The sequence below is a fragment of the Pecten maximus genome, chromosome 1 (genome assembly GCF_902652985.1).
Source record: "Pecten maximus chromosome 1, xPecMax1.1, whole genome shotgun sequence".
NCBI lineage: Eukaryota > Metazoa > Mollusca > Bivalvia > Pectinida > Pectinidae > Pecten > Pecten maximus.
This window is the reverse complement of record NC_047015.1, coordinates 39,230,711-39,258,598: the sequence shown is the minus strand read 5'-3', so window position 1 is coordinate 39,258,598 and position 27,888 is coordinate 39,230,711. Positions and strand designations below refer to the sequence as shown.

The 27,888-nt window shown below is 36.8% G+C and overlaps 1 protein-coding gene across 2 annotated transcripts; it reads right to left on the bottom strand.

Moving 5' to 3' along the window:
- Positions 1 to 52: 52 nt before the first annotated feature.
- LOC117333317 (activating transcription factor 7-interacting protein 1-like) lies at positions 53 to 23,120 on the bottom strand. 2 transcript variants are annotated; one of them, XM_033892561.1, is made up of 11 exons: positions 22,867 to 23,120; positions 15,669 to 15,743; positions 9,903 to 10,574; positions 7,936 to 9,134; positions 7,224 to 7,436; positions 7,003 to 7,047; positions 5,809 to 6,021; positions 4,740 to 5,600; positions 4,214 to 4,331; positions 3,461 to 3,579; positions 53 to 3,208 (listed from the first exon to the last, which is right to left on the bottom strand). In XM_033892561.1, exons 2-11 carry the CDS (start codon positions 15,724 to 15,726, stop codon positions 3,047 to 3,049), a joined length of 3,660 nt encoding a protein of 1,219 aa, XP_033748452.1. In that variant the 5' UTR covers positions 15,727 to 15,743; positions 22,867 to 23,120; the 3' UTR covers positions 53 to 3,046. The 2 variants fall into 2 exon arrangements, with proteins under 2 accessions (XP_033748452.1, XP_033748462.1); XM_033892571.1 differs by lacking the exons at positions 15,669 to 15,743; positions 22,867 to 23,120 and adding an exon at positions 14,130 to 14,291.
- Between the last annotated feature and the right edge of the window lie 4,768 nt (positions 23,121 to 27,888).

Below are 27,888 nucleotides of genomic sequence, written 5' to 3'. Positions count from 1 at the left end.
TCTGAAACATACTTTCCAGTAACTGTACAAACTTCAACCAAACAATGCAAAATTAAGTCATCTAAATAATTATTTTAATGTTTTTCAATGTACAAACAGTAAAATAACATGTAAGCCATTTCTGGAAAATTTAATTTTGGACACATTAAAAAACGAAAAAATTGAGAATAAGTATATACAATAAAATATAATATATATACATTATTTAGGAACAAAGAAATGCCCTTACACTCTATTAAAATAAGAAGTGACATGATTTACTTTGTCATACTCCCATACTGTCAATTCATATTCCGAGTTATAATAGAATATCTGGTCCAAAAGTTATGTACATGTTTATAAATAGTCTACTACCAACTTCACACATGTATATACATCTGTTCTCCTCACAAATGTCGACATACGGTATACATTCATGTCCAATAAATAGATCATACTAACACTGCCAAACTCTATAGTAAACACAGTATCATAGTCTCACAATACCCTTATTAAGCAGCTATTATATAATTTCAGTTGTTGACAAGTGTAATTTATCATTAACAATTTACCTGATCAACCCAACTGTCCCAGCAAATTTTCTTCTAAACCAGGAATACAAAATAACTAATCGGAATCATGCAAATGTTCACTATTTTGATAGCAATGGTCTGGTTAAAGGCTCAAATCTGTGTACAGGTAGGTAGTCCTGTAGGTTCAGTCTGTCAACTGTGTACAGGTAGGTAATCCTGGTCCAGTCTGTCATCTGTGTACAGGTAGGTAATCCTGTAGGTTCAGTCTGTCATCTGTGTACAGGTAGGTAGTCCTAGTTCAGTCTGTCATCTGTGTACAGGTAGGTAATCCAGGTCCAGTCTGTCATCTGTGTACAGGTATGTAATCCTGGTCCAGTCTGTCATCTGTGTACAGGTAGGTAATCCTGGTCCAGTCTGTCATCTGTGTACAGGTAGGTAGTCCTAGTTCAGTCTGTCATCTGTGTACAGGTAGGTAATCCTAGTTCAGTCTGTCATCTGTGTACAGGTAGGTAATCCTGGTCCAGTCTGTCATCTGTGTACAGGTAGGTAGTCCTGGTTCAGTCTGTCATCTGTGTACAGGTAGGTAATCCAGGTCCAGTCTGTCATCTGTGTACAGGTATGTAATCCTGGTCCAGTCTGTCATCTGTGTACAGGTAGGTAATCCTGGTCCAGTCTGTCATCTGTGTACAGGTAGGTAGTCCTGTAGGTTCAGTCTGTCATCTGTGTACAGGTAGGTAATCCAGGTCCAGTCTGTCATCTGTGTACAGGTAGGTAGTCCTGTAGGTTCAGTCTGTCATCTGTGTACAGGTAGGTAATCCTGGTCCAGTCTGTCATCTGTGTACAGGTAGGTAATCAGGTTCAGTCTGTCATCTGTGTACAGGTAGGTAGTCCTGGTTCAGTCTGTCATCTGTGTACAGGTAGGTAGTCCTAGTTCAGTCTGTCATCTGTGTACAGGTAGGTAATCCAGGTCCAGTCTGTCATCTGTGTACAGGTATGTAATCCTGGTCCAGTCTGTCATCTGTGTACAGGTAGGTAATCCTGGTCCAGTCTGTCATCTGTGTACAGGTAGGTAATCCAGGTTCAGTCTGTCATCAGTGTACAGATAGGTAATCCAGGTTCAGTCTGTCATCTGTGTACAGGTAGGTAATCCTAGTTCAGTCTGTCATCTGTGTACAGGTAGGTAATCCTAGTTCAGTCTGTCATCTGTGTACAGGTAGGTAATCCAGGTTCAGTCTGTCATCTGTGTACAGGTAGGTAATCCTGGTTCAGTCTGTCATCTGTGTACAGATAGGTAATCCAGGTTCAGTCTGTCATCTGTGTACAGGTAGGTAATCCTAGTTCAGTCTGTCATCTGTGTACAGGTAGGTAATCCAGGTTCAGTCTGTCATCTGTGTACAGGTAGGTAATCCAGGTTCAGTCTGTCATCTGTGTACAGGTAGGTAATCCAGGTTCAGTCTGTCATCTGTGTACAGGTAGGTAATCCAGGTTCAGTCTGTCATCTGTGTACAGGTAGGTAATCCAGGTCCAGTCTGTCATCTGTGTACAGGTAGGTAATCCAGGTCCAGTCGGTCATCTGTGTAAAGGTAGGTAGTCCTGCAGGTTCAGTCTGTCATCTGTGTACAGGTAGGTAGTCGTGCAGGTTCAGTCTGTCATCTGTGTACAGGTAGGTAGTCCTGTAGGTTCAGTCTGCCATCTGTGTACAGGTAGGTAGTCGTGCAGGTTCAGTCTGTCATCTGTGTACAGGTAGGTAGTCGTGCAGGTTCAGTCTGTTATCTGTGTACAGGTAGGTAGTCCTGTAGGTTCAGTCTGCCATCTGTGTACAGGTAGGTAATCCAGGTCCAGTCTGTCATCTGTGTACAGGTAGGTTGTCCTGTAGGTTCAGTCTGTCCAGGTAGGTAGTCCAGGTGTCAGCTCTAATGAAAACTTCACTAGAGCCTCTATGAAAGTGTCTTTGTAAATATGAACCATGTCCTTTACAAACTGCTCAATTCCATTCTCCAATATCACCATAAAAACCTGAGGTAAAATATTGGAACTCCTGAGATTTGTTAGTGTTGGTCATGCAAGAATATGTCATTCTTAGAGTATTTTAAACTACTGCCTTACCAAAAGTCCATTTTCTGTGACAAGTCCCCTATAAAATCTCTGCATAGACGGATAGCTGAATGGCATGTCTGGCAGTGATGGAATCTTAAAATTATTAGGTATAGCAGCTAATAAAGTTACTTGTGAAAACACTTTGTTTGCTTGTGAGTAAACCTAAAAGAGGATATTAGCTGAAAGGCAAGACTGTCTTTGTACATTTAAATTAGCATCTTTCATAAAAGCTGACTGACACTTTGAGCAATATAAACGCTTCCTATGTCCATAAAATATGAAAATTTGTGTCCTGTTTGCTCAATAGCATCAGTACTAATATGTTGTCCTGTATTCTAATTGTCAGTGGTAATACTTCCAATATTTCTTGTGTTGTTGTTTTAGGTCCAATATTGTTCTTGTACAGTTTCTAAAGCAGACACCACAGATGCATAGTATTAATCCTTTTTGGATGTGAGGTGAATGGTGTTAGGTTCACTGAAAGGTCCTACTCGATTGTGGACATCCACTGCCCTCACAGCAAAGTGATATCGGTTACCCTCCTGGAACTGTGTAAGAGTGCAAGCCATCGGAAGCGGTAGGGCTTTCACATCTCCAACCTATAACAAGTGTAAATCAATCATTTTTATCATTCTGCCTCTTGATAGTGTAAATTAATGCATTTCCATACAGATCAGATGAATTTCAGATTAAGATTATGAATTTTGAGTTTCTTGACAAGTTTATTCAACTCATTCAACATATTAAACTGTTGGGAGGTTTTGAATTACACTTTCATAAGCTCAAGAAGTTTTGCTTCTCTGAAACTTATTTTGCTTTATCATTCTGTTCTATCATAATTTTACACACACCTTTTTCCATAGAGCTGTGGTAGGTTGTGTGCTGCCTTCTTGATAAGCAAACAATTGGTAGGAGGCCACTTCAGCATGCGGAGTCTGGTTCAGCGTCATGTTCCATGACAACACAATACCTACAACAAACAAGGTATATTTTATGGAAGGGTTAGAGATTTCCTTTGGGTTTACCGATGCATTTGCCCATAAAAGTTTTCGAATGTTCTTTTTTCAAAGCAAACTGCAGAGGCTGTGTTTGTGGTCTTCACCTGGTAATTGTATTTTCAACAAATCAGTTTCCTTTGTGATGTTTCAATTGTACAGAGAAGTGGTCAGTGAGTTTGTGTCAAACAACCCACACCTTCAAAGATGTTATAATAAGTACCGGTAATATTCATGAAATTAATGAATTACTATAAGTAGCAATCATCAGCAGTTTCACAATTTTTCACAAACAAAAAATGGGAAGAATTGTAAAGTACAAATACAATTTTTTGTCTTCATATATATATATATATATATATTGGATATTAGAAATTGAATTGGAAATTATATACAAATCATGGTTGCTATGGAACCACAAATATAAGTACAATGAATGATGTAATATGTAGTATTGCTTTATATTTGTTGCAAAGGTTAACCACATATGTTTATACCAATGTAATAATTCGAAAGCTCCAAACCACAAAATAAAGTATACACAAACAGTTTAATGTGATGCAGTAACTTGCATCGCCACAATATTAGACACCTCCAGCTGTTTAGTACCTTGGCTGACTCTTGAGATCTTGAGTGTAGGTTTGGGGGGCAGTGGCTTCTGGCCAGGCTTGACCTGGTCAGCAGAGGCTGCAGGGAGGGGAGCAGGGTGGTGAGGTTCAGGAGCTTTCTGAAATGTAAAGAAAATACCATTTTTCAAGATCCATTCAGCTGACAATCAGTATAAGGTAAACAGAGAAGGCATTTTCTGACAGCAAATTCAGTCTCAATATCACTACAATAATTGAATTTAACAAATGTACTTCAAATACATTCTACCAGGTATATACTGTATACACAATTGATGTTTCTCTTATTTGCTATCCAGTTACCATTGAAATTCCATATATATGGAACAGTAGGGCACTGCAATCCAAAACAACTCCAGAAACGTAACATTTTGTCATTGGTACCGCCGTTTGTATATGTGATTTCACAACATGTACACTAAGTGTCGGGTACACAACAGTAAATCAGTATTTAGAGGTTCAGATCGTTCTACTGTACCCTGCTGTATATAATAGTTTGGTAGACTCACCAGTTGGGGTGCAGAGTTACCAGGTGGAACAACCTGGAGTGATGGAGGGGCAACTTGTAGGGGTGGTGGAGGACGGGTCATAATCTTGACATTTGAAGATGCGACGTTCTTTGACGACAAGTTAGGCCGTTGTATTGGTGGTTGTATGGTAGCAGCAGCACGGAGTTGAGGAGGCTGGCCTGAAGTTGTGGTCATGATTGGCCGAATAATCTGGTTATTTCCACCAGGGCCCTGCATAACTGTGAGCAGACTTCCTGGACGTATTGCAGGGGATGTAGAGTTGAACACTAACTGAAACGTTTGCTGAGGGTTACGCATTATTTGTGTGCCAGCCGGAGTGCTGAGAAGGATCCCTGAGTTACTGGCGACTCCATGTGTTTGAGAGGGGATAGTTGGGCGGAGAATCTGCTGAGGGACAATTCCTCCTTGGTGGACGGACGCTACTGGGATACCCTGAGTAACACCACCTGTTACCAGGTTGGTCGAGGCAGCAGGTGTTGTATATCTCTTCATACCTGTATCCTCCTCTCCAGTCAAGTCCACCACATCACCAGGTCGACTTTGGCCTGGTGCAGAAATGGTCAAAGTATTGCTGGGCTTGGCTAACAATGGGGGACGTGTCAGCATATTGGGCTGGCTGGTTGTTACCAAGACAGGAATAAGTCCGGAAACTGGAGGATTGGCCCCCATTAGCTTGGTAGCTGGCATTACCATACGTTTGTTGTCTAGAAGGGTTTTTACAGAGCGGTCAATAGGCGCTGGTAGCACAGCCTTGGGCAGGGCATTGCTAGCCATAGCAGTAGTTGTAGCAAGGCTTTGGATGATACAAGGAGATCCTGAGGTCACTGAACTCTGTGTCAACTACAATAAGAAAAATCAAAATATGCATCATCATAGATTCAAACATCAAGTTCAAACATTTCCCTTATGAATAGTTAAGTTCAACAAAAACAACTTCAAATCTTTATACCATAGATTCAGAAAATACTGCAAAAAATCTTGGCAATTGTATTCAATCTGTATCAAGATATAATTCTACCAGCCTGGTGTGAGTAGTAATTTCACTTACCTTTGTGACTGTCATAGGTGTAAGTTTAGGAGGCACAGTGTTATTGGAGAGTACGACACTTGTGTGGGGTGGCGCCAAGATGGGTGTGGCTACCCCTGAGGTTGGGCTTTTTACAAGCATGGGCTGGAATCCTCCAGTCTTTGTAGGAGTCTTAGATGTTTGGTTACCCTTGGTGGGTGTGGTCTGTTGGCCTAGTTGGTTCATATGGTTTGTCTATAAATGTTAAAGTACATTAATTACGACATTTACACTTACGTGTGTTTGTTTGAAAGTCTTTATAACTATTTAACAGCAAATATGAGACCTTAATAGAAGTGGTCATATAACACTGAGTGTGTAATACCTTTTCTATGTCTCCTTGTAACAAATTTTCCAAATGTTGCAAAAAGTCATTCATTAAAACCTATGATTAATTATTGTCTCCCTTTGATTTCAGTTAAGACTGATGAATAATTTCTGGGACTTTGGAACTTGCATTTTTTGTTCAGGGCTAGAAGATTATCTTTCAAGGCCAGTAAAAATATAAAATATATACTGCATTTACATAGTACTCTGAAAAATTGTACTAAAAATATATCATAATGAACAACCATATGGTTGGACCTTATTAATGAAAGAGAAAACATGACAAACACAAAGAATAAACTGCATAAAATGCTATGAATAGTATGATATTTCCTTCTAACTAACTATCACTTAACTTTAACAAAAACAAAGATCACATTATCTAAACTGAAAATGAAACTGAGTGGATAAAATCAATCTTGTGTTGTTATGGGTTTATTTGTAGTGAAAACTGTAAATGAGCCAGATTTTCTTGTAACTCGGGAAGAAACTTTTTTTATATTCTGTTTAAATGTACTATGATTCTGATTAATTTTGAAATAACAGTCTTTTATTCCAACAAGCAACTCTTAAATTCCATCGTATACATTCAGTTTAAACAGGTTTCCAATACCTATTCAAAGTCTAAGGATAACAAAACTTAACATTTAAATATGAAAGGATTCCAAAACTATTAAATAAAGCTTGATTTGAAGCCAACAGAATTTAAAGAGCCTACTTGATCATCTGATTAGAATCTCTTAAGACAAACAAATGAGAACTCCATTGTCACAATACCTTGATCGAATAACATTAAAGATTTTATTTTTTTCTAATTCAGTTTCAGCTCGAATTATAATAAAAATTTACCTTGTTTTCATCAACTTGTACAGCAACATTCTTCGTACTTAATTCCTGAAAAAAATGAAAAGAAACTGAAAACATTGTGTGAAAGAAGGGAGACAATTGGACAATCAAATTTTGTTATCTCCCTTTATAAGGAGATAATGGAGTTACTGAATACCAAGTTTAGAGAGTATTATCTGCTGATATAATATATTGCTTTGTATTTTTGTGCTTGATTTACTTACCCTGAGAGCTGCAGTTTTAGCCTTTCTCTTTTCATGTTTCTGTTGCAGAATTGTGACATTCAGGACTTGGCGTTCCAGTTCACGATAGTTGGACTTCCAGAAATCCACATTCTGCGTAAGCTCCTCAACCTTTTCCTGCATTTCTTTATATCTTTCATCCCTTTCTACTTTCATATACATCTTCACCTTTGTGCGCACAATCTGGTCCAACTCCTGAAATATCAAAGTATGTGTCATCATTACAATAAATTGGCATGTTCCGTCTTATCAGATATGTATCAGGTCGTTAGATCTCAGTATTCTAATTGAATAAATATATAGCTTTAAATATATATTGTTATCATATCGTTTTATATGTAAACAATAGTACATGATTTGATATTAAGTACAGAGTTTTATGTATAAGTTATTGAGTGTAACATATGTCAGTGAATTAAATCATACCATGCAAATTTATTTTCCAAGCCATTAAATAAGATCCAGGCTATATGTAGATTCTTAACTTGTTCTCCACTTTGTATTTTGTATTGTTGTTGTTCACGTATATTACGATTGTGTTATATATAATATGGCCCAGAGTTAATAAAGAAATTGAAATTGAATGTTATATCACCGAGCTTTGACAGTGAAATTTTCCATTAGATGCTTTGAAGTATGGTATTTGCTGCCTTCAGTTTTTCCCCAAACTCTTTAACCAGTGTCACTAACTTACAGATTCTGTCAGTCGTATCCTATGTTTTTTCACTTTTGCCTTCTTTTTGGGCGAGTCTTGGCTGTCATCTTCATCCTCTGTGACTGAAGAGGTGGTGTCTTCCGACTTGACAGATTCTGTCACTTCACTCTCATGAGACTCTTCAATGTCAGACATTTCCTCATCAGGTTCATCTTTCAGAGTATCTGGCTGGATGCCGATTGCAGAACCAAGTTTGCCTATTACCATGTCAAGTCGAGAGCGTTTAGGTTGAGCCGATAAATTTGAGTTGTCCGCTGGCCTTTTACGATCTGAGGATTCAGTAGCTGAAGTATCACTGTCTTCAGATTTAACTTCGGCCTTGACTTCCTTCTTGACTTTGATATCATCTTGACTGCTCTTTGAAGAACTGGAGTCACTACTAGAGGAACTAGACTGACTATTATTGTCCTCATCTACATCCATCTTCACCTCCTTCTTCACTTCATCTTTGCCAGCCTCCTCTTTTACGAGAATTGTGTTTTCTTTCTCTGTTGAATCAACATCTGATTTATGGTCTTTTACTATCTTTTCAGTGTCATCTTTTGTCTGTATTGTCACACTTTTTTCTTTCACATCTTCCTTACTAACTTTCCCATCACAATTATTGCTGTCTTCCTGTTTTGTTTCTATCACTAGAGAATCATCCTCTTTCACCTTTCCATCTGTCTCCATATTTTCAGTCTCTTTTGTAAACTCTTGATTTTCTTCTTTTTCCTCCGAGATGACTTCCTTGACTTTATCATCATCAGAATCAGATGCCAGAAGCCGTTCTTCCTCTTCGTTCGTACCCATCTCTTCTTCATCCTTTTTATCAGAAGGGTCCTCCTTGTCTAACTTGAGTAGCTCTTCCTCTGCCTTGAGTGTGCTACTGCTTTCAGTTATTTTAGGTGCCTCATTCTCAGACGAATTGTCAATATCAATACAAATGGGAGACTTGGAAGAATCCCTGATAGATGATTGCACATTGGTTGAATTATCACAGTCTTGTATGGTTTGAGCCACCTCAGTTAGGTCCGTTTTCACTACCTCTTTATTCTCCTCAGATGAGGATTCTACATTTTTAGTTTTTACATCTTCATCCAGATCATCCAATAAAATCACATCCTGGTCCTTTGAATTACTAATACTAGATGTCAACGGTTTTATACTTGGTGCAGTGGAACCAACAACAACTTCAACTGAAACATAAAATATAAATGTAACACTCGCATAATATTGATATGTATTATCAAAGCATGACACAACACGTGCACGTAGAATACATTGGTAAATCTACAAGTTCCATAAGTCAGATCATATTTTAGACCTAGATAAATAAATACTTGTGTTTCCGCCAACTCTACCTTTCTTTTATTTTTTATTTTTTGTGTGTCTACCCTTAAGTTTCTAGGCCTTTTTCAAGGAATTTCTATAAAGTCAAGATTCCTTTACCCTTCAATAGTAAAAACTATTTCCCCACCTAACTACCCTATATTTTTCTGACTTGCAAGTGGAAACACATGTATTGGTTTTTTAGGCCTAATATATATGCTTCCTATATACAAGAACCTTTTAGTACCATCATTCTTCAATGCATAAATTTAAGAAAAATATTTAACAACACAGATCTATCTATTTAAAACGAAATTTGGTAAATTTACCAGCATGATTCTTGATTACTTATGAAAAATGCATTATATATATTTTGTTTCTATTTTCTTTATTTTCTAAGTTTTTTTTTAATTTTTAACACAGAGCCTTAAGTTCAAATGAGATCTAACTTTTCCTTATATATTTAACTTTCAATGACTCATTTTAAAGATTTTTTTTTTAAATCACAAAATAGAAATACCTAAGAGTGTGAGTAGAAATTGATGGTATCCACATCAAACTCCTCAGGAATAGACAGCGAAAAAATTGACAGGTAAATGATAATTTGCAATTTATTACAAATAGGTTGCACATACCATTTTTATGAACAGGTTTCTCCTCTCCAAGGTCAGTATCACAGTTTAATCCCTTTAAGTTTTCAAACACATTATCTCCACTTCCTTTGCCCATGGTTGACATAGCCTTGGCAGCTTGTTGTTCACGCTCAAGTCTTTCCCTCTCCTCCTTCCTTTCTCGTGTGTCTAAATCTTTGGTTTTAGCTAGAAGATTCTGTAAACTTGGAGTATTTTCTTGAATTTTCGACATAATATCTTTAAAAGAGCTCCGTACTCTTTCATTAATTTCAAATTTATTAGCTTTAGAGTGTTCATATACAGTACTGGTTGCCTGTCGCACCCCTTCAGTCACAGAGACAGGAGGCTTGGGAAGCAGTGAGGCAGGGAAGAGACTTGGAGACGAAGAAGAGCCAGACGCAGCTGTTTTAGGGGTAACGGGGGTAGCATCTGATGTTGGACTGTGATCCAGTATGACGATGTCTTCCTCTTTGTTTGTGACATTCTTTTCCTCTTTACTAAACTTTGCTTGCCCATTGAGAGCTTTAAGGTTGACCAGTGTCTGTGCAAGGTTGAGACTGATGCCTTTGCTGACCCCGTTAGTTCCACCATTACAGTCACTGGTACTTGTTGGCTTGGAAGAATCCATATCCTCAGACACTGGCATGGTGCTAGTCACACAGTTTGTACTCTTTCCTACAACAGAAATAAAGTTCATATTACAGAACAGACAGATGTGTTCTTTTATTTGATATGGTATAGCCAGTTAACATCATAACTAAGTGGAGTGACTTGGTACTAGAATTCAGGTATGTGGTATATTGAAGATACAAAAACAAATTGTACACTGCATATTTTCTTAACATAATTTTCAAAAGGCAAATAAAACCAGACAATTTGGCAAATTATAGCTTTTGTCCCCTCTCCCTAATGAATCTAGATGGAAGGTCAGTGACCTAGTTTTGTAAATATAGATCGAGACCAATAAGAAGCCTCCATTTGGCAGCTATTTCCAACGTAGGATATTTTTTGTTAAAAACGAGAGGTCCCATTATCAATCTATAGAGTAACTTTCATTGCGATCCATCAAATAGAACAGGAAATATTACTGGATATGATTTTAACCAATCAGAGGCCATGGCAGCCATCCTGGATGGTCGTCCTCGGGGAAAAAAGAACAAGGTTCACAACTACACATCATACTGATAATGCAAAGTTTGGTAAAAATTGCATATAAGTAGTAACAGAGATATGCCCCAGACAAGAATGTGCAGAAAGAATAATAAAGAGAAATAAAAGGAAGAAAAATAAGTAAGAAACGGAACAATAACAACAAGTCTCCCGGACTTTGTTCGGAGTGAATTAATAATTATTATATATATATATATAATAATAGGAAGAAACGGAGTAACCACAGTAAGTCCCCCACTTTGTTTGGAGGACTTAATTATTTTAGCCATTGTTATCAATATTTTCAATCCTGAACACAGCAAAGCATAGGTTAACATATTCAAATTCCTTAAAAGCTTGTAAATGACCAATTATTATATCTGTAAAATATCAGATCGACTACTTATTGGTTTCACAAGTTTGGAAACATTACAAAAATATGCAAAGACGGTGATTTACAAACACTTCCAGAATTTTCAATCGTTATCCCACCAATAATTCAAACTTCTGAATAACATACAGTTTATATTTTAAAACACACTGTAAGTGCATATTGATTAGAAGACACGGTGAACATTGACTAAGACTTCTTTTAATTATGTAGCTCTTTGTATTTTGATTGGCTGACATGTGACCCCACATGATCACGGAAAGGATATAGCACACAGAAAATAATTCACAATTGTTTTTGTGATAATTTTTTTTTTTACATATATTTCTATCAATTTAATGCTTTGATGATAATAAACACAACATATTTAAATACTTGTTTATGATTTGTAATAAATTCAGTCTTTCGACATTATTCTAAAATTGTAAATTTTGCGTATGAATTAGCGACATTTCACTAAAGGTCATATCCTTACTCCCCAAATGATATCTAACAAAAACACAAGGGGGAGGGGGAGGGGCAGTCTTGGAATAGCTTTTCTGTGGTAGGAACAGGTCACACGAACTCGTGGTTGTTGTATATGGCATTTCTTAATTTCTTAGAACTCTTCTTATTCATATTTCAAAAATTGCAAAAAACACTAAAGCCTTATTTTTTTAACATTTGAATAATGACTTAACTCAACTGAAAGAAATACCATATACAACAAGAATTACACGTTGTCAATGAATATCATAAGCATTTTACATGGGTACTCAAGGATATATCTGAAAACAAATGAAATTGATTTTCTAGAAACTAGAGTTTTTACTCAAAAATTGTAGAAATGTTAGTATAGAGTGTAATGCATTCAGGTATACATTCCACAATACATCGTACACCTGAAATCCAAGTTTGGTTGCTCTAGCTCAGTTTGTCAGAAACAGCTTAATATGCAAATTCAAGAGCTCTTATATAAACGCAAATCCTTAACATTGATTTTTAACCCCAAAATGCAGAAATCAAACCGGCGTCCTTGTCGGAAAAGCAATGCCTATAGCTATGTGCTGCCTTTCCAACATCCAAGTGTAGGCGACACAAACAACCACTTGTTGTGTAACCTCTATGTGGATGCATTTTCCCCCAAAATTTATCAAACTTTTTGCATAGAATAGCAAGCACATTAAATAATGCATTGAAGACATATTTGATAATTCACCCAACATGTCTTAAACATAAGGTAACAAAACAACAAGAAATTTTTTACAACAGCAAAAAAATCTCAAATTGAAAAATAATCAACATATTATAAGAAAATAGCGACAACATTTACAGTACTTCACTTCAATATAAGGTTAATCTAAACAATGTATGAACTGAACAATCTTAACAAATTCTACAGGAAATTTCTCCAAATTCCAGTTTTACCACAAAGAAATATCACTTCTCCTGAGAGTTAGATCTTATCTAATTTACTTGTTCCAAATTGACTTTATAAATGATTTCTTCTTGTATATCAATGCAGACTTCACTTTCATGCCTACACTGAAGTTTTTTTTTTACTATTTTCAAGGAAGGACTCCTAAAGTCAAGATTGCTTATCTGGTTATGTCTATATAACCTTAGTAAAATCTTAAAAATGAAAACTTCAACCGACAAAAATCTGAGGGCTATTTTGTTTGAATGATCACACTCTAATTCAATGGAAAATTAGCTAGGGACCAAGAGGAACCTACATGTTAAGTTTGAGAAATATCCTTCAGGTAGTGTTGTTCCAATTAATCGATTTAATTCATGATTAGTCATTTTACCTCTGACTATGACTAATCAATCATGGTTTAAGTATAAAGTGGAAATTTTCAAGATTTACAGTCGACTTTAACGATCAATAACTGAACACTAGATGTCTTAAAACATATCCACAACATTTTCCCCTATTTTGGTTAATATTTTTGCAGATATTTCTCTTTCTGTTAATGATCGATCAAAAGATCATTTAGGAAATGGTGATGATCCAATATGAAATTTATAGTGATTCCCACCATTCACTACAGGTAATTCTCAAGAATGAGTGATAAACCTCTACTGTTAAAATCCAAGATTGCTGCTTGTCAGCAATTCTGATTCCCAGTTAGAATCAAAATCAAATGGGCACAACTTGGAACCAGGGGAACATACATGTGAAGTTTGAGAAATAGACAAGTACGTACTTCGAGTTCTCAAGAAATAGTGATAACAAACCTCAACTGTCAAAATCAAAGATGGCTGTCTATCGGCCATTTTGTTTTCCTGATCAGTTGAGTTGAATGGATAAAGCATGGAACCAAAAACCTACATGTGAAGTTTCAGAAATATTCAAATACCCCCCTTCGTACTTCTCAAGAAGTAGGGAATAAGGATTGTATAAGCATAATAAGGATTGTTCGCGGACGGACGGCGGGCGGACAACGGACTTAGGACGATTTGAATAGCCCACCATCATCGCATCTATATTACACTGTATACCAAGTCTTGTGACTGATTACCACCAAAAATGAATTATTGTAAAATTGACTGTTTTAATGAAGACTTCGTGAGATAACCTTTTTACGCCGGAGTACCAAAATATACTGCATCAATATGAAGTGAATCTTTTCGGGAGTTCACGATTTCATTTTATCCTACACAGGGCCAGAGACTTACATATATTCTTCAATAAATGCACTACGTACGTTAACAGGACTGCGTGATGAATGGCTTTTCACTTTGAACGGGCGGAAATCGAGTACACGTGCACAGACAATACGATCAACATATTCTCCTTCATGTCGCAAATGTTTCGTCGTTTCCCATTCCCAAAGCCTTTGTTCGTACGATAGACGGTAGATATCGATTTACCCGTGTAAATACCTAACGGACAACAACATGCAGAAACTAAGTCAACAGACCGGGACGAAAGCGTAGCAACAAGCAGGAGTCAGGCGGGCAGAACTACCAACCAAGAATCGGTGTTCTGCGCTCGAAACTGCTGATCCGTCACGGTCTAATAAAAATCAATATAATCCGCCACGGTCTACATGACCCTGCATGACATATGACAATTAATTTTGATAACAAATCGAGGTCAATTACAGTAATAACTGTTAACCATTAAGCTAGAGCCTATAACTGTCAACCAGTCCATGTGGTCGCGTTATACATGTACAGTGTACACGTGTATACATACCGACGGCGGTAACCACTGGTAACCACTGGTAACGGCGCGCACACACACAAACTACATTTACATGTGTATTTACCGACAACGAGAGGTATTACGTAAGCGCTACCCAGGGTCACTGCACAGAAGTTAATTCAACATTGCCATTTAAACATCGTAAACAGAGTACACATACCGAAAAGTAGGCGACGCTCGCCATAGCGCCGATAACGACATACTTACACACTTTCCTACACACACACACGTATATAATTTATGTATCGTTACTGCAGCCATACGACACATACACAAATCCATCTGAAGTCACGTCCGGCAATGGGGCGGCGCCAATTAGACTTAAACAGTTGTGCAGACTCAGTTTTGTACATTTACTCTCGGTACCGGATCAGCGCACGCATACAAAATGCCACCATACATACCGCCATCACAGTCTAGTACCGACAACCGGGTGATATGCCAGGTACGTGACGTGTATCGACAGCGATACTCAAATTACGCTGTCTGCGATATGTACCGTGTGCTGTACGCGACACCTTACCGCACATAACAGACGCAGACACATGTAAACACATATCGATAACACGAACAATATATCCAAACCTAACCTGCTACGTCGACATCGAGGGACTGTACCCAGAAGACTGGCAAGTAGCATCAAAAGACGCCCAGCTGATAACTTTTACCAGAAGCATATTTCCACTAAGTGTTAAACCCAGGCATGAGATCAAAATATAGTGTCATTTCAAGGTTATCAATTAGAAAATTTGGAGATGGTATCGGCAATACATACGATTACCGTACTCAAGCGATGGAACCAATCAGACGTGTACCATCGATGAATCGAATAACGGCAAATATATTGCGGTTACGAATGGTATGAAACACCAGCACATTGTACGCGAGTAAGTAGTGCACCCGACCTGCACATTCCTCTAGTTTTGGTAGCCAGAGGAAACTCAGACTAAGCAACGAAGCAACGTGGGCGAGAATACAGCAAATTGATCGAGGGTTGTAACGTACACACACAGCCACACATGCAATATATACGTACCGACATTAGAAGGATACGGCAAAGTCAGGCTGCAAACTGCTTTTTCTGTAGCTGACATCTCTGCCACCTCACGATCTAAAAAATACATAATCATTTAGCACAAGAATCTGCGGGAAACAGGTAAGAAAACATTGTCATTGGGTATATCGGTTAAAAAAACAGACTGATCGCATCGCTGGAAAAATGTTACTTCAAAATAAAGTTTTGGACAACCTATGACTTGAATTTAAAAAAAAAAGACAATGGTAGGGCTAAGCGACATTTTCATTCACAGAACTGTCTTCGACCCTCAGTGCTCACGCATGGAAGGATTTCAGTTTATAATGCTGCCTCGCTGAATTGACCTAGCTTCGACAGCATGTTAAAAGCGACAGTAAACATCACGAAAATGCACTTGCGGATCCGGGGTGTGTGTGTGTGTGTGTTGTGTTCCTGGGGGTCCCCCCTTTTTCGGAGGAGGGATTTTTTTATAGCCTTAAAAATGCCTTGGCTACCCCAGAACCCTCGCAGACCCCCCCCCCCCCCCCCCCCAAATAAAAAAAATTCGGCTCGGGCCTACGGCGCTCGCATTATCACTAAATTACTGGACCTCCCCCCCCCCCCCTTTCGATAATCCTGGATCCCCCCCCCCCCCCCCCCCCCCTTCGATAATCCTGGATCCGCGCCTGGGAAAGATGGTTTTGTCATATTTCTTGAGGATATCTCTGCGGCTGCCTAAACAAGAAAACAAATTGAAAATGGATGCTGTTCATATCTTAATTTCACAGAAAGTAATACAATTAATTTTCTCTAATGTATGCTCGCGATGATCCGATATGTTGTGATTGTCATTGGTGGGTAGATCTAAAAACATATATATAATTGGGAAATGGCTTCATATAAGTTTGAAAGCCTCTGCCCAATCCTTTTGTATATATTGATGCAAATAAAACATGTTTTAATCAAATCAAAAAATAATATGGTCGAAAGTTGAAGCTTAATATATATAAACGGTCACGCACGCGTAACACACTGCGATCTCCGATTTCTGATCCGTTAGCGAAAAAAAAAGTTTTGAAAGTATTTTATTTTTGTTTTAGTCCATGTTGACTTTATAAATATGGCGAATTAACGAAAAGTCAATAACTTTCTCTACACGTGCAAGTTACAAACTTTCGATATTATTCTTGCACATGAAAGTCAGGTCAGATATAACTTTGAATGCGTCGATGAATTCGTGCAACTTACTCTCTAGAAAACGATCCCGAATGATTGCAAATTTGCTATATTAATATTCCGCCGGGGGGTTTCGCCTCCATGGAACCCCCTACCAGAGTGCTGCCCTAGAGCCCCCCTCGCCAAAAAAAATCGGCAAGAGCCATAGGCGCGCGAGCATAATTTATCACTATATTACTACCCCCCCCCCCCCCCCCCCCCCCCCCCCCCCCCCCCCCCCCTTCGAAAATCTTGGATCCGGGCCCAAAAAGTAAGCGCTATCAATTTGTCTCGGTTAAAAGGAAAACAAATATAAGTTGCCATAATTTATGATTTGTCACGCGGTTAAATTGCTTTGCAATTGCAACGGAAACGACCCTTTTTTTCGTCGGTCATTACTTATCAATTATGAACCTTTGGTGAAGTCAATATTGTGTTATACCGACATGGTAGAATCGCCTGTGGTTAATATTTAAGATTCTGCAAGGTTGGTATAACACTATATTAACCGAATTAAAGGTCCATGATTTTCATATTAGATATAAAGCTCGTTGGTAAAATGGTGGCGTCATAAACGCAATATTGACTCGGTGTTTCTTAAAATAGAAATATCAGCTGGTGCACATTTATGATCTCTACAAATTATCACAAACTATTGACCTCAAAGTGACCAAGTTTTAGCCATTGACAAATTGAGAAATATCGGAACATATCTAATATATAACACTATTGTTATCACAAGTTATACTATTACGATAACAATATCAAATGTTACGTCTTTTCATTTTCTTTATGACGTCATAATGTCATTTATATTAGTTTATGCAGAAGTATAGCGAATGTATTCTGAAACATATCTATTTTAATTGGCAATGATAAGAGAAATCAACGATAATTAATTCCAAATGTTGCAATGGTACATCAGATATACGTGTAGATTACCGCGGTGGTCACTTTCCTGTTCCCAATAAAGGACACAAAAACAAAATCTCAAATAACACGGGTTTCTCACGTTAAGTTGCCTCTTAACAGCACGTAGCATAGGAATGAGGCCGTATCCAAACTTACTTATCTTTCCAGCTCTAAAATTACCGTCCATAAATGGCGCACAAACAGAACTAAGTTATTACATGTTACGTCCTTTCCGAGAAAGGGAGCATTTCGCCTGCGTGACTAAAGAAAATCTTTTTTTTCTTCTAATTAACATTGATATCGAAACTATTAGACCTGAAAAGCAACCCAAAGCACAGCTACAGCAAGAAAGTTTGAATTCGATGGGCATTTTTTAAAATTAACCCACGCTATCGTAATATAATGACTTTTGTTCAGACGACTGATGCAGATTTTACTATCTCTACAAATGTTTAAAAATATCTAAGTTGATTGGGTGTAGTTTCTCATCGTTTCAATCAATGTCGTGACGTCATAACTCCGGGGTGTCAAAGAAATGAAAATATATCACCATTTTATCATACTACTTCATTTATTGGTATGAGAATAATAATAGGATTTTTTTTTTATTTTAGAAGAAGATCTTGATTATAAGATAAACCAGAGATTTATAAGTATCTCGACAAACGAAATTTTACGTGTTTTCATTTCACATGAGTAATTTAAAACCGAATTATAGCGTCTCCGAAATCCAATGTTCGTCACACGTATGTAAATATCCCGTACGAGTCAAGTTGTTGATATCTCAGAGAGCGATGTACGATTTTTTTCATTTCTTGTTTTGTTGTAATTATCCGACAGTTTTTTGTTTTTTGTTTTGTAAATTGGTATACAGTAGACACACTCTAACGCATACAATTTAGAGGCCGGACCTTCGAAATCGGTGTCGAAACAGAAATCGTGTAGTTGTTGTCCTAGATTTCCTAAAGAATGTTCTGTTGTTTAACAAGAGCAGATGATTTGCGTCTTGTACCAGTTCAAAACAAAAAAGGGGTAGTACAGTATACGACCACATAAATGACTATATAGGAAATGTTATACTTATTTTGTTTTCAAAACGAGTACAGTGCAAGCTAGGCAACAAAGAAATCGGAAAACATCGATCGAATTATATTTAGTGTGACTAGACCTGTACTCAGTACGTTGTATTTGATGAGTCACATATCGACTCGCTAGCGGTTCGTTCCGCCAGTAAATCTAGGTCATCCGCTGTTATAATACGCCGCGTGGTACACTGTACACGCAGTGTACCTGCCGGGCCCATTTCGTACGGGTATTTGTCTGTGCATTCGTCCCGAGGTCGAGTTACGTTTCTGCTGCAAACAAACATACTTCTGAGACAATGACTTTCAAAACATCGGTGGAATATTATTTAACAGCAAGCATAGAACTTTTTTACGTGCAGCATAACTGCAACCAGCGAGTTATTTGGTTCGGGGTCAATAAACTAGTTCTCTGTCTCAAGAATGACACCGGGGCTGTGTAACTGACGATTTCTTGCTGGACACATAATTTTCATTACCGTATTGTTTCAGAAAAAGTGTTTTTGCCACGAAATGGACAAGGGTGCATAACACAATTACGCATGCGCGTAAAACATACTGACAAATTACATGAATAGCGCATGCGCAAGAAAACCAGTTCGCGCCCAGTTGTGCAGCCGGATCAAACTGGTTTCAGCTGGTTAATGTACAAGGGGAGGGGGCGTCTCAAAAGGGAAACAGTCATCTCATAATTTCTATTTAATAAACGTATGATTTTTAATCTTGATACGTTTCCGTGACATGTTTATATCTGGTAATATTATTAAATATTTGCTTACAAACAAAAACCTTTTGTTTCAGCTCTAGATCCAATGGGAATCTGACAGGACCCCTTGTCAGTGAGGTGTATCATATTACATGCTCGCCTGAAATTAACACTTATCTGAATTATTTTTTCTCTCACTCTATCCAGTCCATGTCTGTCCAGTTATAATTTCTGATATCAATTTGTGAATATCTAACTAGAATTTACCTGTATCTTATGTTTCAATGAGAGGATTGAGATGTTGTATAATGAAAATGGCAGAACACCACATGACATCTTTTACAGGACATTACCTGCATCTTTAGTTATTGCAACATCTCCAGCATTCTTATCTTAAAAGAGTGTGATATACTGCATTAATTATACTCTCCTGATGAAGGTATGTCCATGGTGTTGTTTTTTTAAGGGAATTCTGGTGCTGAACCCTGGGGCAATATTGTTACAATCCACAATGCAGCAGTGCAGAGAAATGCGTAAACCCCAAAAACGTACAAATTCATCTTGTGAGATAATGATGTTTTTATTTCCATTTTCAAAATTCTAAATATTAGATTGCTTTTCCTTTTCGTATGTGGTCAGTAACACGCTGGAAAATTCTGCATTAAAGATACAAAAAAAAAAAAATAATGAACAAGACAAAGGGGTTAACAAAATCAAAATTCTATTAAATAACTTATGAAACAATGAAAAAAAAGTACAAAATTGACTGCACTGAAAGAGATGACAAAAAGAAGATCTGATGGTCTGGAATAATAAGCAGTTTTCAACTCATTGACACAGGTACCTAGTACTACCTACAGAAATCCAGGTTTTGTCCTGACGAGATCATTTGATGGCAAACTGAAACAAATTCTTTTGGCAGTCGTGCTTTTTCAAAACAATCTTTTTTTTTTTAAATATTGCAAGCGAATGCTTTTAAATGCAACATTTCCAAAACATTTTTTCCACACTCCCACACACAAATCTTTAGTGTGGTTAGGCAAATACACATTTATCATTATGATAATTATTAAATTTGTAGTTTTAGTTTCAAAAGAAAAAAAATTTCTTTCCTTTATTTTCTTCAACTCATGCCAGATAATAATTTTCAGTTCAAAATACGGCTGTTGCATGTTTTAGCAATCAAAGATGCAACAATAAATCCCACTAGCGGATCCAGGGGGGGGGGGTCCTGGGGGTCCTGATCTTATCTTATCCTTGAAAGATTGCAAAATTTGCTATAATCATTACATTTTGTCCCCCAGACCCTTCGCCAAAAAAAAATTCAGCTCGCGCCTATGGCGCTCGCATTACAACTAAATTACTGGACCCCCCCTTTTCAAATTCCTGGATCCGTGCCTGAATCCTTACTGTCAATGTATTCAAGATTTAACATTACATATCAACCAATGCAATAAAAATCTATGAATGAAGATGTTTTTAGAACAACAAATTAAAATAACCAAAAATCATCGAAAAACAAGATAATACAATTAAAGACATACAAAGGATAACTATTATTAGAATTATGATTAAACATTAATGTACTCATTTTTCACATAAAAGCAATCCAATTTTCTTACACATGCATAAAAAGGTAAATTTATGATATATGCATTATATATAACAAATGCATTCTTCTTTTTAAACATTTTTAGTATTTCACGAGAATTGGTTTCACTATCAGAATTGATTATCAGAAACTTGAACTCGGCCATCTATTATGTAATCAGTTTTCAAAATTACAGAATTGCCCTTTTGTAGAAAATTTATATACATCTCAGGTACATTTATTAAATGTCTTTGCCCTTGTTATTAATATTTTTGATACTTTGTTTGGTATCATTACAAAAACACATGAAGCTGAAGATTTATAAACACTTCAGGAAATTTCTGATTGATTTCCTTTACAAAGTCATCATCAATGATTGGTTTAATTTTTGCTATGACTTTTCTTTGATTATTTTCTATCATTGGCCCACCGCTCACCAGAAGGTCCCTGGTTTTTTTTTAAAGATTACATATTTTTTGTAAAACTCCTTATAATTTTCATTAAAAAGACAACATATATGCAAAATCATATTTCATAAAGGGAATATGGCTTGGTTAAAGTGACATTTCAGAAAAGGTTATATTATTGTACAAGTCTAAAATAGTAAAAAGGTACATAGCTAAACCCTTAATAAGGTAACAATGTCTTAATAGATATATATATATATATATATATAAGAAAGTTCAATCAACACTCGTCTCTCAAGCAATTACAAGAAAAAAAAAGAATATTTCATCTAATATATCATCGGTCTTTTCATCCTTCCAGGAAAATAATACAACTAATATTTTCCTACACCACTACCATTAAATACACTCTTCTAAACCTTTTCCTCCATCATCACTTTAAAATATTCTTCATTTTATTATCAGTATCTATATTCTGAGTTTTCTGGCATTTAATATTGCAATAATCGCACCAGCTTCTAATAAGTCACGGATCCAGGGGAGGTAAGCATGAACAACTCAATAAAATTTCGATGTCGCGGGTTATAATCAACAAGTATAAATTATATATATATTTGTAAGTTTAAAACTTAAATCGTATGTTTATAACGTCCAACTCGCAAAGTACATGTATATATAAAGAGCAAAAGTAATACGATACGAATAAACAAACAAAGACTAGAGTAATTGTCGATGTTGTCCGAAGGGAGAATTAACAACTGGCCGGTATTCTTTTGCATATTATCTTTTTTAATCGAGATTTTTACTTTCTTTTAACAGAAGTTATTACGTTTTATGAATATTTTCCCAATTAAACCATTTGAAAATATTATATTCGGCGTTATATGAAATCAATAGGGTTTCTTTCTAAAATACACCCCTTGATAACCTCAAACATGACAAACAAAGTCACGTGGTGAAGTAAGAGGGGTTGGTTCGAAAGGCATTTTCTCTTAACGACAAACAAAGATGGAGGTAGAAGACGCTATCGATGAATTCTTCTAAACAGCATGCGTAATGGATGAACATGCCTGGGTCACATGGATAATTGCACAACCAGTTGCCGCTTGAATAATTGTAGTTCAAACATACGGTACGTAACGGACAGACGAGTTCTGGTTACATCACCGACACTGGACACCACCGACGCCGACTAGATCGAACACATTCTTTGTTGCATGGTTTCGAAATATGGAGTATTGTGAAAATTGGTCTTCGTATACTATAATAATTCAATGCGGATTATTTGTTTGTATTTTATACTTACGGTGTATCAAGGATTAATCTGTTACAGCATTTGCAGTGTCTTTGGTTGAGGATATTTTTCATTTATGAAAATTCAAGATGGCTTCCCGCGCCATGTGTCAATGCGCATGCTTCTAACATAGATGAAAATTAACATAGCTATCTGAGCAACCAATCAAGTTGAGGTACGTAAGCGCCACCTACTGGCTTTTTTATTCGGAACCTTTTTATTCTGACGGGCATGGTAGACAATTCTGACCCCTTTTCAACTTTACCAATGTTTAACCCTGATAAAAAAATTTAAAAAAAAAGGGGGGGGGGGGGGGGGGGGGTCATATCCCATGCATAGCTTTTTTATGTTAAGTGAAATACATTCATCTGCGAAATTGAAAAAAAAAAATTTAAAATGCTATGATATGCAAATTGTAGATATGTAAGTTAAAGCCTATAGGGGCCTAGTATTTTACGGGATCTCAATAGTACACTGAAAAAAATAATACAGAAGTAATAAAAAAAAAACGCCTTCATAAGTTGTTAAAGATGTTTGAGAAGATTAATAAATACTGACAGCGAGTATGTACACGAGATATCCATTTATTGTCTGTCGATACACCAAGACCTGAAACCTGAATCACTATTAAATCATTGCAAATCACAATGTGTTGTTATCAATTTTGATCTTTTTGTCATTTCTTGTATCACTTGTCATTGTCAATCACAATGTGTTAAGCATTTTGATTGTTAGTGGAAAATAATACCTTGTTAAATCGGAGACATATAACAGATAGTTATATAAGTCTCCAGTTACAAATATTATCGCTCAAGCACATGTGTAATGATGACGTCACTGAGTCATGTACACACACACACAAAATGTTCGTGTGTGTATTTTAATACCTTACACGTTGCTCTCATGGGTATACCATATATACCAACTCCATTGGTATGTGTGCAGATCGAAAAACAATTGAAATACTTTTTTGTGACCTCTTGTTGATCTACACTGCCAGAGAATTGTATAGTCATAGTTGTCGAGATCGGCTGTGTGCAGACTGTTTCCGTAAAAAACAATACATACAGTACGTTATTGTCGATTGTTATGTTCGACACTTCTAATTACTTTAGCGCGTGCAGTATGATTACAGCTAAACTGTAATTATGGAAAACGACAAAGGTATTATACATGTAGCCTGGTAAGTTATTCACATTTGGTCACGTGAGTGTCTAATACCCATGTCGCTATCTGGGATTTGATTGGTGGACGACTCGTAGCAGCTACCTTCCGTAGGTGGTGTGTATGACACACAGTCCATCTTTCTTTTACAATGTAATATATCTCCTGAAATTATTTGATTAAGTATGTGTGTGTATATATATAATATAAATATGCTCGATATTGAACAAGTCCAAAATGTCACTGAATATATAAATCAGTTCAGTATCGACTCTAAAATTACCAAACTTCCTGTTGGGTTTGGCAAATAACAGACATATCCAAAAAATAAAGCTTCAATGATATTTTGTTAATGTATTTTTATGCAAAACCGTGTACATGTTAAATATTTACACAAACCTGTTACGCGAGTACATGCACGTAGGGAAAAAAACGGTCGGTGACCAACTATAAATTCAACTTGTCACTGTCCGCCATGTTGATTGTTGCAGCAACAGTTTTATCTTTACCTTACACTGTGTGGTCTTCTGATATTTTTTGCTGGATGATTTTGTCTATAAGAAGTCAAGACCAATAGCAAATGATATACGTACTATGTCTAATCAATTAAACTTTAATGTTTAGCTTATGTCACAGTTCGTGGGAAATGGGCTATGATATGATGGAATAGGCCTAGATAATAAATCATTAGTGGAATATGCAATATGTCTATGGCCATTTATATCTGGAGTTTTTTTCTCTCGATGAAAATGATAGTTTTTTGAACTTGTACGACAGCTCAACACAACGAACCAGTAATGATTGTCCATATTAGTGTGTACGTTTAAACGCAAATAATAGCTAGATCCGCTCATTTTCCATCGACGAATATTTCATTCAGATACATTAGCGAGAATTTAGCAACATAATATTGCCGCGAAATTTAGAACGACGACGCATGCCAACTTAACACTCCGACATAATTTTACATTTCTATTATGGTTTTGAGACGACCCCCGACGACAACGCTATCGATCGAAGCTGTAAGAGAGGTGGGGCCACCAACGGGTAACCATATGGGTCGGTTGTTTTTGCCTGGGACAAAAACTTTCCTTTGGTGATTTACACAGTTCGCAATCTCAGCAAATATAATGAAGTATGATATTTTCGCATTAAATCGGAGTTATCAAGTGTGTACCACGCTTGAAACTGATCACGCTGTCTGCTCGTGGACTAATGACCTTGACCATTGAGTGGCGCCTAGACAGTCTATAAATATACTAATAAGTGAAGCCACGACGTCGTTTCTATAGCTACACGATTTAATTGAGGCCCGTTTGGGGTACTGGTCTTGTTTGATTGAATAGTGTGTTACGCAAACAAACATTATTTAAATGGATAATTTCAAATGTTCATGAATATTTAGGTATAATTAACGATTATTACATTAGTGTTTTTTTTAATTAATTGGTCCACAGCTTCAATTGTTTGAAAGGTTCTGGTCCACATAGAGACTTGGGCAAAACAGGCGAACTATGAGTATTTAGAAGAAAACTATGTTTATTCATGGCCGAAATGAAATCAAACGAAACGAAAAAGGACATTGAAAAAATGAGAGGCGGGGGGGGGGGGGGGGGGGGGGGGGGGGGATTCTCATCGGGGTAAAACAACATATGTGAAAACATGAATTTATCGCTATATTCACTCAGTTTAAATATACAATAACTATTTATAGGCGTGGAAATCGCGTGGTGTATCGGGTGTACAAACATTTTGTATATCAAACATTTGATTCTACCAAAAATAATCACAAATCTACTGATAAAATATCTTGCCAATAACATTATAATCATCAACTATATACAGTATTTCTTACCAATCTTCTAAATAATCGCTGGCATGATAACCAACTAGATTCACTTTCAATGTGAAGGGGCGTTACTCTTACAACATGTTTCTTTTTCACTCATTAGTTAACATAGTTCAACTTGCTATAAGCGTTAAGATACTTTATTTAATGCATGTCTGACCTTGGGTTTAGATGAAAAGAACGGGTTAATCTTACGAAAATCTCCAAGCAAAGCTGAAATAAAGTAAAATACATTCCTTTTTCGACCATAGGAAAACCACTTAAATAATCCAGTACTTAGATATTGTCTAAAACATACCCAGAATTATTCACAGTTCATCAATGTTGCAGAAATTGAGTCGTCCTCTGATGCTTCCATTCTGTCTACACTCCAGACCAGCGATACGAGAACAGCGCGTTAAACCAGCGTTTTTATACGAATCGCGCCTTTCAAGTACATGTACAGCAATTTCCCCCGAAGCTTTCACTTTTCACGGTCAAAAAGAGTTGCTTACAATCACCCCTATCACGTGACTTAAGATCGAGCGTACCTATATATCGTGGATAAGCATATTATCTAAATAGAGATAGTTTATATTTGAAGAAAGAACTGAGTGAATATTGCAATACATTTTATTCCCCCCGTGTGTTTTTACACCAATGAGAATGGGACTTTAAGGCCTATGTACAGTCTATTTTTTCCATTTCTTTAATGTTTCATTTTTCTCTTCTGTTTAGCTATGCCCTCCTTGCCGAGAGGGCAGCTTGAGTTTAGTTTAAACATATTTTATTGACATATAATAATGACAAAGGGATTAGTCAGCAAGTTTTTCCAACTTATAGACGACTTCTCCCATAATAATAACAAAATAATTAACAATAACATAGTCACATGATGGCATATACAAATATTCAGAAATTCGATAAAGAAACGAAAATATAATGAGAGAGAGAGAGAGAGGGGGGGGGGGGGGGGGGCAGGAGGGAGGAGGAGATAGGTACATATAAAGTTAAATGACTGCATCGGGAAAGATCACGACATATAAATGTTTGGAATGAATTCAAATATACTTAATCGATTAGAAGAATTTTTTTTTATATTATATGGATAAATGGAGCATTTTGGATTAAGTTTTTTTTTATTATAGGAAAATAGTATGAAAAGAAGGGGAGGGGGGAGGGGGGGGGGGGGGGGGTAGGAAGTGATGATTAGTCGAATCTTCCCGACCTTCTCAAGAAGTTTTGCACAACTTTGGCGATTTTTATATTGTCAGTTGAGGAGATATTCGTGTCACCATTGCAAAGTATATTTACATTAACAGGACCGTACCAGGTTAAATCAGCACTACCATATATGTACGTACCCGTCAATTCAATTCAATTTATTTATTCCAATGATTTTGAAAACTTGTAACTGATGCATAACAATTCAGCGTTTACGTATCGCATGCCTATGACATCATGACAGTATGACGACATAATTTAAACATGTACTATTCAATATAAGTAACATACTTTCTAAATATACACAAGAACACTATATATGAAAACTGTGATCATAATTTCCAAAACACATTTAATTTAATAACGTACAAGGAGAGTTTTTCTTTCTGCAGTGGCATGTAACAAAAATTTACCCAATCTATTCAAAGTTTTAACACTTTTACTGGAAAATAATTCTATCAGTTTATAAACACTTGGACGAGAATAATAATACTTTTTAGGTCATCTGACCCGAAGGGTCAAAATGACCTATAGTCATCATGCTTCGTCCGTCGTCGTGCGCCGTCCGCCGTCCGCCGTGCGTAAACTTTTCACATTTCAATCTTCTTCTCAAGTTCCACTGGTGCCATTGAGCTGAAACTTGCCTGAAATGATCCTGTGATGGTCCTGACCAAGTGTTGTTATTTTTCGGGTCGGTCCGAAATCCAAGATGGCCGCCATAGCCGCCATCTGCATTGAGCTGAAACTTGCCTGAAATGATCCTGATATGATCCCGACCAAGTGTTGTTATTTTTTGGGTCGGTCCGAAATCCAAGATG

Bases quoted from the DNA above. Each gene is read 5' to 3' on its own strand.
- LOC117333317 (XM_033892561.1), bottom strand. From the start codon at position 15,726: ATGTCAGCTACAGAAAAAGCAGTTTGCAGCCTGACTTTGCCGTATCCT. The intron at 10,575-15,668 runs GTACGTATATAT...TTTCTGTTGTAG, and splicing joins GCCGTATCCTTCTAATGTCG to GAAAGAGTACAAACTGTGTG. The intron at 5,601-5,808 runs GTAAGTGAAATT...TTCTTATTGTAG, and splicing joins CACCTATGACAGTCACAAAG to TTGACACAGAGTTCAGTGAC.